The sequence below is a fragment of the Lemur catta genome, chromosome 21, assembly GCF_020740605.2.
Source record: "Lemur catta isolate mLemCat1 chromosome 21, mLemCat1.pri, whole genome shotgun sequence".
In the NCBI taxonomy this organism is placed as follows: Eukaryota; Metazoa; Chordata; class Mammalia; order Primates; family Lemuridae; genus Lemur; species Lemur catta.
In genome coordinates this window covers 7,336,320-7,351,455 of record NC_059148.1, presented here as the reverse complement: position 1 = coordinate 7,351,455, position 15,136 = coordinate 7,336,320, and the positions used below count along the sequence as shown (strand labels likewise).

The 15,136-nt window shown below is 66.1% G+C and overlaps 1 protein-coding gene across 2 annotated transcripts; it reads left to right on the top strand.

Moving 5' to 3' along the window:
- Window positions 1-4,680: 4,680 nt before the first annotated feature.
- Window positions 4,681-14,862, top strand: TBX1 (T-box transcription factor 1). 2 transcript variants are annotated; one of them, XM_045535168.1, is made up of 9 exons: window positions 4,681-4,723; window positions 7,413-7,532; window positions 8,742-9,102; window positions 11,007-11,108; window positions 11,915-12,086; window positions 12,645-12,800; window positions 13,359-13,426; window positions 13,509-13,609; window positions 13,974-14,862. In XM_045535168.1, the coding sequence occupies exons 2-9, from the start codon at window positions 7,499-7,501 to the stop codon at window positions 14,450-14,452; spliced, it is 1,473 nt and encodes a 490-aa protein (XP_045391124.1). In that variant the 5' UTR covers window positions 4,681-4,723; window positions 7,413-7,498; the 3' UTR covers window positions 14,453-14,862. The 2 variants fall into 2 exon arrangements, with proteins under 2 accessions (XP_045391124.1, XP_045391123.1); XM_045535167.1 differs by lacking the exons at window positions 4,681-4,723; window positions 7,413-7,532 and having other exon boundaries at window positions 8,613-9,102.
- The last annotated feature ends 274 nt before the right edge of the window (window positions 14,863-15,136 follow it).

The window sequence follows — 15,136 nt, the reverse complement described above, 5'->3', positions numbered from 1 at the left end:
AAAACACTGAGGCTTGGGGAGGTCAAGGGATGTGCCTGGACACAGAGCCCTGCAGGATGAGGCTCACTTCTTGTCTCAGCTCTTGACCACTAAGACACACCACCGCCCTGTTCCTCCCTGCTCCGAAGGGCAGAGGGGACAGGGCCCTGCCTGAAGGACCCCTGCTCTCCCCGGAAATGAAATGCTATTCCTGGCCTTTCGACCAGCTCCTTCCCCAGGAAAGCGGGAGGGAGGTCTGGCTGCCACTGCCCATGGGGTGCTGGCCCTCCACAAGCCCTCCGCTGGGGGTCCCATGCGGGAGCCTTGCCGTCAAGCTATTCTGCCCTTATGCTGACTCTGCTGTGACAGTAGGGTCCCCAACACCTGCCCCAGCCTGGGCAGTCCACCTGTCTTCAGCCCCAGCTCTGTGAGGGCTTCCCTGGGAAGGCCATAGGGGTACAGCCGGCTCCCACAGGCAGAGGCAGAAGGCCGAGGTGGGCAGACCCAGAGCGGTGGGCGTGGAGGCTCCGCATGCTGGACCAGGCGCCTGGGCAGGGCCCATCTGACAGGGGCTGGCAGGGACGATCCGGCAGCCCCGGGGGCTCTGCCAGTGTCTGCACTTGGACCGGATTTCCACACACGGTTTCTCTTGGCTGGCACACTGACTGTGTGGACAACTTGAGTTAATCAAGCATTTAATGGAAATTCCAAGTTTGATATGTTTGAGTATTTTAAATGGTTTTAAGAAGCAACGCAACATGCCCAGCGATTTCTGGGAGCACAGCTTCACCGCGCCCTGCAACACGGTGCTGCCGCCACTCCTCACTGCCTCTGGCCTGCCCGCGGCCCTCGCTCCTCACGGCGGCCCAGGCTCACCGACCACCAGGCCAGGGGCCGGGTTGGGGTCTGAGCACGAAAAGTGGCCTCCCAGGGGGTTCCACCGGAAAGGGTCCCTGTCGACCCATTCCATTGTGGGAGTCTCTCCTGTGCCAATGTCCACAGCATCGGCCCGCCAACCGGACCTTCTCCTGAGGGTCATCGTCTGTGTGTCACCCTCAGGGGACGGTCTGACACGAGGGGACTGAAATGCTGTATTCTCCCTTATCACGTGGCACCAGGTTCCACATAGGCCTTGCCCACGTCACGTCAATCTAAGGCCCTTGGATCACTTGAGTTACTGAAATGAGCATCATTGTCACTGAAGAGGAGCCACAGTGGCCACTGTGAGTGATGAGCCGGCACACGTGTGCACTCCTGTGCTGGTGTCTGTGTCGGCGTCGCATGTACGTGTGTGCCAGTGCTCATAGGCGTGTGTCTGTGTGTACAGTGTGCGTGCACTCCCATGCTCGCAGGCATCTGCACATGTGCAGAGCGTGTGCCCAAGCTCCCTTCTGTGTCTGTGTCCAGCGTGTGCATGTGTACAGGTGTGGCCATGGTCATAGTATATGGTGTGCTCACATGTGTATGTGTGTTTGACCATGTGCCTGGTGTGTGCACACATGTGCTCACGCCCATGCATGTGTGTGTGTGTGTGTGTGTGTGTGTGTGGGCACGTGGCAGTGTGGGTGCCTGAGCACCGGGAGGTGGGGCCTGCTATCCAGTCGGCTCCCCTGCTGCCCACAGGGACCTGGGGGACAGCCTGCAAGTGTCCATGTTCTAATGGCACACCTGCAAGGCTTTGGGGGCATGTCCCTTCTCCTGGAAAGTGTGGCTCCCATGCTGAGGCCACAGAGGGAAGGGAGGGGCTGGCAGGGGCTGTTTGCCACATTCCCCTCCCCGCCCCAGGGAGAGGTACGGCCTCCTCACCAGCCTGCATATAGGGCATCAGGTCTCTGAGCCTCACTTCTGCCTGCTGGCACCCGGGGAGGAGGGGCTAGTGTGGCCAGTAGATGGACAAACAGATGGACAGCCAGCTCCCCATGTGGCTGGGTCCTCCCGCCAAGTGGGCAGCTAAATCAACAGGCTCAGAAATTGGAGAGGGGCCCAGGGCCTGGCTGTCCATCAGTCTGTCTGTCTGTTTGTTTGTTCTGGAGTTGTGGGAACTTCCAGTCTGCAGGGGGCCCTGGTGCCCGCCGAGGTCAGGGGGCAGGGGGTGCCATCACCCATCCGGCCTAGGCAGCCCCTCACCATCTCCCCCGCCTGGCCTCCTGGGAATGTGGCCCAGAACACAGCACCCACAGTTGGCGGGAGACAGCCAGGCCTGGGCAGATGGGAGGCTGGGGGCCAGCTGTATGTGTGGCTGTGCAGACCCCGGCCCATCCCCTCCCAGCTCTGAGGAGGCTGGTGTCACCAGGGGCTGTGCCTGTCTGTCCTGTCTCCTCTCCTACCCACCCAATAACTCTCTCATATCTGCCTCTCTCAGGGTCTCAGTTTCCCTCTTTGTTCACCCTGCAGTCACTGGGCCCCAAGGGCCTGGCACTAGGACTCCGGGATGGGTCAGGCCCTGCCCTGGGGCCAAGCCACACCTAGGCCACACCTCACCCCACCCTGCCCAGCGCCTCTCCCCACCCACCAGCCACCCAGCCAGAAAAGTGTACACACCAGGTTGTTCCTAACTCCCAGGCCATTCTGCTTGGCCAGGCTTATAGGGACACCTCCTTGGAGTCCTTGGCCCCCCACTAGTGAACCCCACTGTGGGCTTGGGGCTCCTGGGCAGGGCTCCTGCCTGCTGTCTAGCACCCAGCTGCCCCCATCCCGGAGCTGAGGGCCGGTCACAGAGCACTTCCCAAGCCCCTGCAGTTTGGGCAAACACCCTGGAGGGGGCTCCACAGAGACTTCCTTTCCTGTGGGGGGAGGGGCCCGACCCCCACCCCTCAAGGGAGGAGCCCAGGGAGGGAAGACTCAAGGAGCAGCAGGGGCCACCTGAGTGACAGGCTGGGGAGGGGCCCCCCTGAGATCCCAGGCTAAGTAAGAGGGGTCACCTACTTCCCCACCCCCACCAGGCAGTGTCGCGCGGCACTACAGACACTCCGGTGGGGCAGGGAAGCCGCTCCCTCCTCGCCTCCCTGGCTGTGGGCCTGGCCCCTGTTGGGGCTCCAGCTCAGTCCACACCCCCAAGATCCCCAGTTCTGACTCAGCACCGCGGGAGGGTCTGTAAACCCACCGCGTCTGCGCAGATGCTAGCGCTGCCGCGAGCGGGCGACACGTGCGACCCCGGTTTTGACGCAGCCTCGCGGCCACCCCTCCCCCACCGGGGGTGCCCGAGATTCTTCTCCGCGCTTGTCGACTGGGGGCCCTAGAAGGGACAGGGGCCACAGCCAAGCAGCCCCGCGCACAGCACTGGCGCGCGGCTCTCACCCGCCCGCCTCCAGGGCTCAGGGTCTCGGCCCGTCCATGCCCACGAGGGTCACCCGGAATGTCGCGTTCGCCGGTGTCGGGGGCCGAGCACTTCCGTGGGATGGAGGGACGATGGGGCGTGCCCGAGGGGAGGGCCCAGGTCGCTGCGCAGGTACCCGCTGCGCAGGGCCGAGAGTCAGAGGTGGGAACTGCGCCGGGAAAAGAGCGCAGAACCCCCGGGGCGCGCCCGCTTTCCCGTCTCCCGCGAAGGTTGGGCCCCGGGCAGCTCAGTACCAGCCCCCTGGGCAGCCGAGGCCGAGCCGAGCGGCTGGCGGCGGTGGAAGGGCCCGGTGCGGCCGCTCCTGATTCCCCGCCCAGCCTTCCTCCAAGATCGAGGCTGCGTCCCGCAAGGCGCTGGAAGCAATTCCCGGCGATCAATCCTAAAACGAATTAGCAGGGTCGAGCAGAGCTCGGCTCCTCTCAGTGCTTCCCTCCGCGCCCCCGGAGGACGCAGCCTGATTCTGCTCCCCCCCTGCTCTGACGCCTGGAGGAAGGGTCCCCGCGCATTGCGCACTCCCGGGTGCCACCCCCGTGCCGATGTCGCGTGGGTCGCCTGTGTGCGTATTTGCAAACAGCTTGGGACCCATGCTGGGGGCGCGGGTCGTGGGCATCTTGTCTGGGGACACACGAGCTGGGAGATCGGTGCGCTGTGGGCCCGCCAGAGACCGGAGGGTGTTCGGGTCCTTCCAGGGCTGAGAACAGAGGGTGCTGAGTGAGTGCTGAGCCTTTGCGACAGACAGGAAGAGAGGAGTGGGGTCCCGCTGGGTGGGCGTGAGGGCGCCTGTCTGACGGCTCCCCAGGGGAGCCAGCGAGCCCAGGGAGGCGGAGCTGGGCAGACAGCAGCGCGGCCAAGATTCTCCAGGGGCCGCCTCCATCGAGCTGGGGAGCAAACTTCCGAAATTAGGGCTTGCTTCGCTCGAAAGTCCGAAGACGCGGGGGCGGAGGAGGGAGTGTGAGTCTCCGCATCCTGGCCCCTGGGGCAGTGCTAGGACGCCCTAGGGAGCCGCGCAGGATCCTGCACGCTGCGCAAAGGGCCCGAGGGCAAGGCCAACGCTGCGGCCAGTCTTCACCCATGCCGCCCCTCCAGCTTCCTGCACTCAGCCAAGCGTCAGGTCCCCGAGCCTCGGTTTTCGAGCCTGTACAATGGTCTCCTGGTAGCTCCCGCCGCGCAGCCCTTGGCCCGAAGAAATGCGGGGCTTGTCCTCCCTCTGCGTTGCACGCGGAGGAGGGACCAAGCCGCCCAGGCCCCAGCCTTGCATCGCGCCCTGCGGAGTCAGCCCCCGTGCAGCTCGAGCCCCCAAGCCGCCCCTGCTCTCCTGGCGCACGCGAAGCCCGGACTCCAACCGCGCCGTCACGGAGATGCGGCCGGCAGGGGGAGCGAGGCGGAAGGGAGCCGCGGCCGGTCCAGGTGAGGGAGGAGCGCTTGTCGCGGCCTGTGCCAGGGCGCTGCGCTCCGTGCGGAACCGTTGTGTGCGGGGCCTAGGCCAGCCAGCGGGCGCGCTACCTCTAGGCTGCGGCCAGGCGGCCGGGCGGGCATGGCCGGTGGGGCGGTGGCGGGTGGCGAGGAGCGCGGGCGGGCGGTGAAGCGCCCAGGAAGGAGGGAGGGTCCAAGGAGCCCTGCCCCGCTGGGTGGTGGAGGCGGCGGCCTCGCACTTCGTGGGCTTCAGGCCCCGTTAGCTGAGGGCTCCGGAGGGCCCTGGCTGTGAGCAGCGGGATCGGGGTTCCGAAATCGATTGAGTGAGTACGGACAGCGGTTGGGGCGGAGTCGGTCAGGCATTGGAACAGTGTGGTGGGGGCCCCTCGCCTCTTCCCAGCGCCGCCCGCCTGGTCCCCCGGGCTTCCTCCACTCCGATGGCAGAGCGTTTGCCGACCAGCCCGCTGACGGTCCCCGCTCCTGCACGAAGGGGTTAATTGGGGGCTGGGAGGGCTCTGCTCCGTGCTCCACCTCAGATGCAGAGGTCTGGGGACCTCAGGACTGTGCCTTAGGGGCTGCCACAGAGTCTCAGGAGGCCCCAGGGTTTTTCACTTTCACTTCTCCCTTCTCAATGCTGGCCTCACCCGCAGGCTCAACATCTGGAGGCTGCCCTCACATGCCCACATGTGGAAGGTTCCCTCAGTTGCACAGGACACAACCTCGGGCAGCGCCACAGTCTGGGGCAATGTGCACCCTAGATAACGCAAAACCACGTGCAGGACCCCCACTTCCATGCCTTTGCACCAGGACCCACGCACAGCCTGCAGGGCCCAGGGCCTCTCTGGGTGGCCCCCCAGCATGCCCATGCTCTGCTCCCACCATCCCTCCTCCCGGGGGTCCTCCCCTCCACTAGGAGCAGCTTCTCCTAGGGGCCTGGGGGGAACAGCCTGGTTCTGCTCAGGGAAGAGGAAAAGTGCCAGGGGCTCAGCAGGTCCCCACACAGCACTCCTCACTAGACACTGTCACTGAGTGACACAAGTCACTGTCACTGTCATGGCCCCGAATGGCCACTCAGGGCTGAGGGAAAGCCCTGGTGAGAGCTTCCCTGTCCCAACACGGTCCACAAAACTCCAGCTGCAGGCCTGCAGCAGGACATGGGCTCCCTGCACTCGGAGTGAAACACACCACATCTCGGACACAGCACTCTCAGGCTCACACGATTTCCTGGGTCTCAGCCCCAGAGCCGCCCCCGGTCTTCAGTTCCCTGTGCCTTCCCAGCCCCCAGCCAGTGCCCTCTCCAGCTCAGGTCCGAGGCCCTGAGACTGTAAAACCCTGGGAGAGGCTGCCTGCCTTCCACTCCCTTCCCAACCAAGCGCAAGCCCAGGCCTACAATGGGGGTGTACCCAGAGAGGCCTTGGACACCGAGGCCGCACCGCCAGCACCTCAATATGGGGCCAGGGAGGCTCCTGGGAGGCAGAGAGGCTCCGGGCTTGACACCCAGCTGGAGAGACCCTGGACAGGAAGGCCATGGACACGAGGAACTGGTCAGAGGAGGCCCCGCAGACAGAAGGTGGGGACTGCATGGGCCAAGTCAGGCCTCGGCATTAGGGACGCCTGGGCCTAGAAGCCCCGAGGCTGAGGGGCGGGCCTCGCCTCGCTCTGCCCAGCCTGGTTGGGCACCTCAGCTGCAGGGCCTTTCCCCGCAGGCAGGCCAGCTGACGGGTGCCGAGGCGGCAGCACTGGACCCAGCGGCCTGACTTCTCCGACGTGTCCTCGGCTCCCGAGGCTGGCCAGGCCCCGCCCCCGGCCCTCCCTGCGCCCGGCCGGTGCGCAGGGAGGTCGGAGGAGCGGGCACTGCCCACCCTCCGGATGTATAAGCGTCCTGGCCAGAGGCGGGCGGTGCGCGCGGGTGCGCGTGACGCTTGGGCTCCCGGGCTGCGCGGCCTGGGCGGCGTCCCTCCTTTCAGGTCCCTGGCCACAACAGCGAGCTGACCTCAGGGGGCTGTGGGGCATTTGCTGGGCTGGGTCCTGTCCTGCTGAGCTGAGAAACGAGGAACGGGAGGACGCTCCAGCCCTGGGGCTGCCAGTGGCCGGCGCAGGAGCCGAGCTGCCCTCTCCTCACCCAGGTGCAGGGGCAGTCAGGGAGGAGGGGGAGGCGGGAGGGGCCAAGGGCAGGGGCAGGGCTGGCCCAGGCAGCCCTAGGAGCTTCATCCGTGCCCTGCCACCTCGGGCTGGAGCTGGGTGCTCCTGGCATAGCCGCCTCTCTCTCCTCCGGGGCTGTAGAAGATGATGGTGGCCTTGCTGTTCGGAGGGAGGCTGGGCCTTGGCAGGAGAAGTGGGATGTTTAAAGGGCGTTGGCCTCGGAGGTCCCTGGGAGCAGAGGCGAGGGGCAGAGAGCCTGGAAAGCAGGAGGGCCCCGCATTTCCAGGGTGCTGCACTCATCTGGGCCCCGATGCCAGCCCCAGGTGGGGGGCCCATGACGCCATAATCCCCTGGGCCCAGGGCCGGCAGCTGTGAATGGCACTGCAGGCCCCCGCCCCTGGCCCGTGGGCTGGGCTGGGTGCGGTGCTGCCGGGCGCAAGCAGTCAGAGGCGGCGCCGGCCAGGCCGCCGGGCGCCTATGGATGCACGGAGCCCGCTGTCTCCCCGGGCCAGTGCGTTCAGCATCGCCTCTCTGGTTGCAGCTGAGGCTGCCGAGCGCACCTCCCACCGGGGTCCGGGGGGGCCCGACCAGGCGAAGCTTCGCCAGCTGCCAGGATCTCCAGCCGGGATGCACTTCAGCACCGTCACCAGGGACATGGAAGGTGAGCCTCCCGACCGTGTCTACACCGGCTGCCCGCCAGACCCCCTGCCTGGGCTGCCTTGGGTCCCGGTCACAGAGTAAGTGGAGGGTACTCTTGTTGGGGTGGGCTCCAGGCTCTCGGCTGCGACTCTGGGGTTGAGGTCATCCCACCCAAAGCCTGTCCCCCCACCAGCCTGGGGGCCCAGCTTCCGAGACAGCCGGGCACGGGCAAGAAGGTAGATGCAGGCTGGGGGGAGGGCGAGTGGAAGCCGGGAAGGACAGCAGAGGTGGCTGTGAGCTTGGCGAGGTGGGAGGACAGTTGGTGAGAGGGGAGATTGCAAGGGAGCCGGGGAAGGAAAAGGAGAGAAAAAGTGGTGAGGGCGGCCGGGAGGAGATGAAATTGAGAAAAGGAGAGAAAACACAGACAACCTCGAAAAGAAGGTAGGAGAGAAAAAAGAAAGACATGAAACAGAAATAAAGAGAGGCAGAACGAAAGAGAAGAGAGAAATAAGGGAAAAGCTTAAGACAGAAAGTAATTTAAAAAAAGAAAGACTTTGGTTTTTAATTTTTTTAAAAAAAGGAGGAAAAGTCACGAAAACCAGAGAAGGACATACAGAAATCAAAGGAAAAGGACAGAGTAAAACAAAGACAAAAAGTGATTTAAAAAAGTAGAGTGCAAAGACAGGCGAGGACATAGGAAAACGAGGAAGAGGCAGAAAGCAAAAGAGAAATACAGAGAAACTAAAGGTACTGGAAGAAGGAAAGATGATTAGGAGGGAAAGTCTAAATGAGGAAGACAAAGGTAAAGGAATAACGAATTGGAGAGAGAAAGCCTGGCGAGGGAGAGGAGCCGGCGACGCGGGAGGGAGCAGACCGGCGCGGCCGGGCCGGCGCTCCGGGGAGCCGGTCGGGGCGGTCGGGGGCCCCGGCGGGCTGGGGGCCGCGGAGGGGGAAGGAGGGGGAGGGGCGAGGCCGGGGGAGGGGAGCGAGGCCATTGTCTCGGCGGAGGGGGGACGCGGGGCGGGGCGGGGCGGGGCCCTCCTCTGGGCCGCCCGCGGTGTGGGGCGGCGCGGCCCGGGGCGCACGCAGCGCAGCGCCCGCCACTCGGCCCGCGGCGCGGGGCAGCGCTCAGCTCGGCGGCGGGGCGGCGGCGGCGGCGGCCCGCGGGTCATGATCTCCGCCGTGTCCAGCCCGTGGCTCACGCAGCTCTCGCACTTCTGCGACGTTGCAGCCTTCACGGCCAGCAGCCTGAGCAGCCTGGGGGCCGCGGGGGGCTTCCCGGGCGCCGCGTCGCCCGGCGCCGACCCATACGGCCCGCGCGAGCCACCGCCGCCGCGCTACGACCCGTGCGCCGCCGCTGCCCCCGGCGTCCCCGGCCCCCAGCCGCACGCCTATCCATTCGCGCCCGCCGCGGGGGCCGCCACCAGCGCCGCCGAGCCCGAGGGTCCCGGGGCCAGCTGCGCGGCCGCCGCCAAGGCGCCGGTAAAGAAGAACGCGAAGGTGGCCAGTGTGAGCGTGCAGCTGGAGATGAAGGCGCTGTGGGACGAGTTCAACCAGCTGGGCACCGAGATGATCGTCACCAAGGCCGGCAGGTCAGGGCGCCCCTCCGCGCGACCCTCCCCACGTGCGGCCGCTCTCGGGCCGCGGGGCCTTGTCCGGGTCCGCGCGAGTGGGGCCGAGAACCCGGGTGGGGGGCGCGGCCCGGCCACCTGCGGGTCCCTCTCAGCCCTGCCGCCTCCTTCGCTCTGCGCGGTCCCGGCTCCGGCGACAGCCGCCTCGCGCGCCCCTCCTAGCACTACCTGCCTCTGCCGAGGCGGGAGGACACCGCGCGGCGGCTGGGAACCCGCCCGGCCCGCGCGACCCGCGGGAGCCCGCCGCGCGCCGGGAAGCGGCCGTCTCGGAGCGCACGGGGCTGGGAGCGGGCGGCCGCCCGGCAGATCCCAGCTCAGAGGAACTCCGTTTGGGTTCCGGAGTTCAGTCTATGCGGGCGAGATAGAGAGCTGCAGTCTGGCAATGGTCTGGACAATTTCAGGAGAAAACTAGGATCCTAAAAAGCAGCCAGCTCTGTGCGGCAGGGTTGCTAGGAGTTTTCTCCAGCCTAAATTTCGGGCAGTGTGGGGCCTGGCTCTGCGACCAGCGGCCGCCGCCTTCCAATCGGCCTGTATTTGTTTTATTAAGGGCCGACAGAGAAGGGGAACGAGTTCTGCGGATGCACCCGATTTGACCAGCAGACAAAGGCGGGTGCTGGGCTGTGTCTAATGTACACACCGGCTCCGCGTCCGCACAGCCAAGGGGAGCCTAGGGCCTGTTTGCAAAGCCTCCTCTCGGTTTCTGTTTCCCTGCGGCCGCCGTCCGCCCTGGGGAACCCGGGGCCTGTGCTCTGCTCCTCCGGCCTTGTAGGTTTTCCCCAGGCTCTCCTTGCTGTCCCTGGGCACACCCGCCCTTCTGAGCACAGTGGCAGCCCAGCCGCCAGCCCAGCAAGGGCCTTGTTGGCGCTGTGCTTCACCCCAGGAGCGGACATTCCGCAGCACCCGGGACCTGCAGGGCCTTTGAGCGGCGGCGGCAGAGGCCTGTCGGGAGGACTGGCTCATAGCTCCTGTGTTCTGCCCACTGCCCGCAGGGAGCTGCCTTGAGGGGAGGCAGTGGGGAGGAGGGCAAGTGGAGGCCAAGCCTCCTGCCGTCCTCCAGGGCCCAGTGGCCGGTACTGCTGCGCCATCAGGCGGGGGCCGGCCCACGGCCAGCAGCCCATCCAGGATGTCCTTTCAAGAGCCCCCGCCAGTCACTAAGTTGGGGGCCAGAGGAGGGGAGATTGGGGGAACTGTAAAGCACAAGCCAAGTCCACCCTGGGCAGCTGTGTCTTGGGGTTATGTGTCTTGGGGAAAGTGGAACTTGCCTGTGTCCCTAAGGAATGTGGGGAGACTCCAGCACGGGGCCATGGCCTAAGAGTTGGGGGTTGTGGGCTCCAAGGCTTTGGCCACCCTGGAGGGATTGGAGAGCAGTTGCAGACCCAGCTGAAAGGGCAATAGGGACTCCTCGAAATCTCGCGGACTACCCAGTTTCACTTTGTTGGAGCCGGGAGCCGCCTCGATCTGGAGCTGGAGAGGCTCTGCCAAGCGCGCATCTTAAGCGCCTGGCCGGCTGCGGCAAGGTCCCCAAGACAAAAACATCTCGGCACGGGCAAGGCCGGGTTATGCAGCCAAAGTAGGCAGAGGAAGGTTGGGGCTCCAAGGCTCAGCTCCAGCCTGGGCTAGCCATTTCTGTTTCAGAAAGAGGGCCCAGGCAGCTGCCCTGCCATGCTGTGCCCACAGTGGAGTAGGGGCCTACTCGGGCCAGAGCAGCTGAGCCTGGGGAAAGGGGGACGAGAGCCACGGCCTGGGCTCACTGGGCAGCCCTCTGACACTTGAGGGCAGGGCCCCTGCTAGGGACTGGTGGGTGGGTCAAGGAGAGGGGGCTGCCTTTCCCCAAGGGAGGTGACCTGAGGCCTCACCAACCCCAGGCGAATGTTCCCCACGTTCCAAGTGAAGCTCTTCGGCATGGATCCTATGGCGGACTACATGCTGCTCATGGACTTTGTGCCGGTGGATGACAAGCGCTACCGGTGAGTGAGCCCTCGGAGCCACCTGGGCCGGCTGCGTGCACGCAGGACCTGGGAGGGCACCCTGGGAAGCGCCGGTGACCAACTGCAAGGGCCCACACCATGAAGCTGTTTAGTAAGCAGGCCCTCCCCGGCACCTGTGCCGCTGCCCCGGCTCCCTCCTCCGCCCTGTCCAACTCCAGACTCGCTCCTCGCCCCAGGGGGTCTCAAAGGCTGGGAGCCCCTTGAGCTGCAGGTTCCAGACAGCTCTCACACCCCTGGGCCTGCAAGGCCTGGGGCGGGTGGGCCAAGCACACAGTCCCCATCTCTTCGTGTCTCCCTCTCCCACAAGGCCAACTGGACTGCCTTGTCCCCCTCCCCCATCCCCAGGGAACGCTGAGTCCTGGAGCTGGGCCGGAAAGGTGGGGTGGCCGCCAAAGATTACTCAGGGCGGGCCTCAGCCACCCGGACAATTAACAGCAATTAATAAAGGAACGAGAGCTGGGGAGGCCGAATCCGGGTTCCTGCCGCCTGGGCACCCAGGGGTGGGTGGACCCGCGTGCAGCGAAATGCAGAGACAGGGGCAGCCCAGCCCCTACGTCCTGGATTCCCTGCTCATTCTTTTTTGTGTGCTTGGGGGCAGGTGGGACTTTTCTGGTTTTTCCGAAATTGCCTCGGCAAAGCTCCCAGCCCTTGTGGCACCACAGGTCTCCATCTCACAGCTGGGGAAACTCTGCAGAGGCACTTTTGGGGTTCACCTGGCATATGAAGGGCAAGGCTGTCTGCCTTCCCCCTCACGTAGCATGACCCCTGCCCCGGTGCCACTCCAGGTACGCCTTCCACAGCTCCTCCTGGCTGGTGGCTGGGAAGGCGGACCCTGCCACGCCAGGCCGCGTGCACTACCACCCGGACTCGCCTGCTAAGGGTGCACAGTGGATGAAGCAAATTGTGTCCTTCGACAAGCTCAAGCTGACCAACAACCTGCTGGACGACAATGGCCACGTGAGCAACGCCGCCTCCCCAGGCTCCCTGGCTGTCCCGGGTGGGGTCTCCAGAGTCCCCAAGGGCTGGCTGGAGGCTTAGGCAGAGCTTGGGCAGCACTGCTGTGCAGATGCGGGGCAGGCTGGGAGAGCGGGCCTCCAGGCAGGGTTCACATGGCCTGGGAGAGGGTTCAGCCTCCTTCCCCCACTCCAGTCCTGATCTTATTCAGGAGGCTTTCTAACTGGAAGGCGGGGCATGCATGGGGGCTGGAGGTTTTACGAAGTCCATGCAGGCTGAGCTCCACCCCACGGCGACCACCCCCCACAGGCAGGCCCTGCAGCAATGGTCAGGGACCTAAGGAAAGAGAACATAAACCCCGATGGATCGATCGGTCCTTTGCCACTTAGAGTAGCTTTCCTGGCAGTCCCCAATGGGTCTGAGCCTCATCCCCAAAGTTAAGGGTTTTGCCCAACTTATCCGGGATGTTCATCGCCTACTCAGACCTCAGTCATCTCCTGGCTCCGACCCGGGTCCAGGGCCAGTCCTACCGCTGGAGCTGGTCCCCATCTTGTCTTGCAGATCATTCTTAACTCCATGCACAGATACCAGCCCCGATTCCATGTGGTCTATGTGGACCCACGCAAAGACAGTGAAAAATATGCAGAGGAGAACTTCAAAACCTTTGTGTTCGAGGAGACCCGCTTCACGGCGGTCACTGCCTACCAGAACCACCGGGTGAGGGCCTGCCGGGAGGAGGCCCTGGGGACAGGCAGAGGGTGCCATGTTCAGTTGCTGCCAGAGGGAGGGAGGGAGGGCTGAGACCTGCAGGCTGTGGGTCCCAGTGGAGCTGGACCCAGCCGGAGCCCCACCCCTGAGGGCCTCGGCAGCCCCTTTCTCCTTTGCTGGCTGGCCTGGCCTCCTATGACCTCTCTAGCAGCAACTGTCACAGCGGCCTGGAAGTTTATTTTCCAAACCAGTCCGGAAACTCCCCATCAGGGGCATGATCGGAGGTTTACCCAGATTCCTAGGGCACCCGCTCAGTCTCCCCACTGCACAGTGCGGGGTAGAGGTGACCACATTCCCATCCTGGGGCACAGGGTTTCCATCCTCATTCACTTGGCGCACCAAAGAGGAGTGCTCTAGTGAGAGAGGAGGCTCCCGACCCCCAAGGCAGGAGGGAGGCAGCAGACGTGGGCAGCGGGAGAGGCCCGCGAGCTCTTGCTGACACTCGCCTGTGCTCTGCCGAGGTCCGGTGGGCCGCGGGCTGCAGGGCTCACACCCACTTCCCTGCAGATCACGCAGCTCAAGATTGCCAGCAACCCCTTCGCCAAAGGCTTCCGGGACTGTGACCCTGAGGACTGGTGAGTGTCCTCAGGAGGCGAATGAGCACCCGGGTGTCTGGCGGAGGTGCCGCCGTGACCCGCCTCCCGCTCCCTCCCGCAGGCCCCGGAACCACCGGCCCGGCGCGCTGCCGCTCATGAGCGCCTTCGCGCGCTCGCGCAACCCCGTGGCCTCCCCCACGCAGCCCAACGGCGCGGAGAAAGGTAGGGCCCGGGTCGTGGGATCCGGGTCGCGGCCCTGTGCGCGCTCCGCCCCGGGCCGGCGGCCGCGCCCGGCCTCGCCTGCACCCCCGGGGCGCTCGCGGCCTTCGCGCCGGTTGCACAACGGCCGTGGCGGCGGCGGGCAAGCGCGCACTCGCCCGCCCGGCCCGACGGCTGCGCCCCGCCCGCCGCTGCCGGGGGCGCCGGCCCCCGGGGAGGGCGCGGGGATCTCCGGCGGGCTCCGGAGAAGGGTCGGGGATATCGAGCGAGCGCAGCCAAGCGCCGCCTCCCCGCCAGGGCTTCGCGTGGCTCGGCTGGTCTCTTTGGCGGCCCCGGCCGGCCACGCTCACCCCAGCCCTCCCCGCAGACGCGACCGAGGCCCGGCGAGAATTCGAGCGCGACGCGGGCGGCCCGGCCGTGCTCGGGGATCCGGCGCACCCGCCGCAGCTGCTGGCCCGGGTGCTGAGCCCCGCGCTGCCCGGGGCTGGTGGCGCGGGCGGCCTCGTCCCGCTGGCCGGCGCGCCCGGCGGCCGGCCCAGCCCCCCGCACCCCGAGCTGCGCCTGGAGGCGCCGGGCGCGTCGGAGCCGCTGCACCACCACCCGTACAAGTACCCGGCCGCCGCTTACGACCACTACCTCGGGGCCAAGAGCCGCCCGGCGCCCTACCCGCTGCCCGGCCTGCGCGGCCACGGCTACCACCCGCACGCGCACCCGCACCACCACCACCACCCCGCCGTGAGCCCCGCCGCCGCCGCCGCCGCCGCCGCCGCCGCTGCTGCCGCCGCCAACATGTACTCGTCGGCCGGGGCCGCGCCACCCGGCTCCTACGACTACTGCCCCAGATAACCGCCGGCGCTCCGCCTGCGCGGCGCCCAGGGCCGCGAGGAACACGTGCCTCCAGCCCAGGGCCGGCCGGTCTCCCGTCCCAGCCGCCAGGCCGCGGGGGTCCTCCACCCTCCGGCCCCAGGGCCACCAAAGTATCCGGTTCCCTAGTCCCCAGAGCCGCCGCGGGTCCTTCCCCGGCCCCGAGGGTCACGGGGTCCCCGGCCCGCTAGTGCCAAAGCGCCGGTGAGAAGCGGAAGGAAGTGGTATTTATTGTTCTCCCTGGGACTGCGTCGCCCGCGGTCAGCCGGCAGTTGCAGTGTAGACGACCAGAGAGCCCCGCCTGCAGGCGGTGTAGATACGTGTAGATATGTGTAGATACTGTAGATACCGCGCCGGCACCAACTTGATAAACGGTTTCGCCTCTTTTGGAAGCTGCCTGCGTGTCCATTTATTTGCGCCCAGTTAGATCGCTGGGGAGATCTCGGACAACGGGGCGACTTAAGGGGTTCCCAAACCCACTACCGGCCCCTCCCGCGCCTGCGCGACCCCCACCCTCCAACAGCGCGTGCATTCCGGCCTCCCCGGGCTGCGGGACCAGCCCCAGGTGCTTGTCCTGCCTTTTTACTTACATTCCTCACACCTGCAGTTGTCACTATTCTAGGACTATGGCCTGTGCCCTGGCTGGTTTTGGGGACAGAGGCTTTT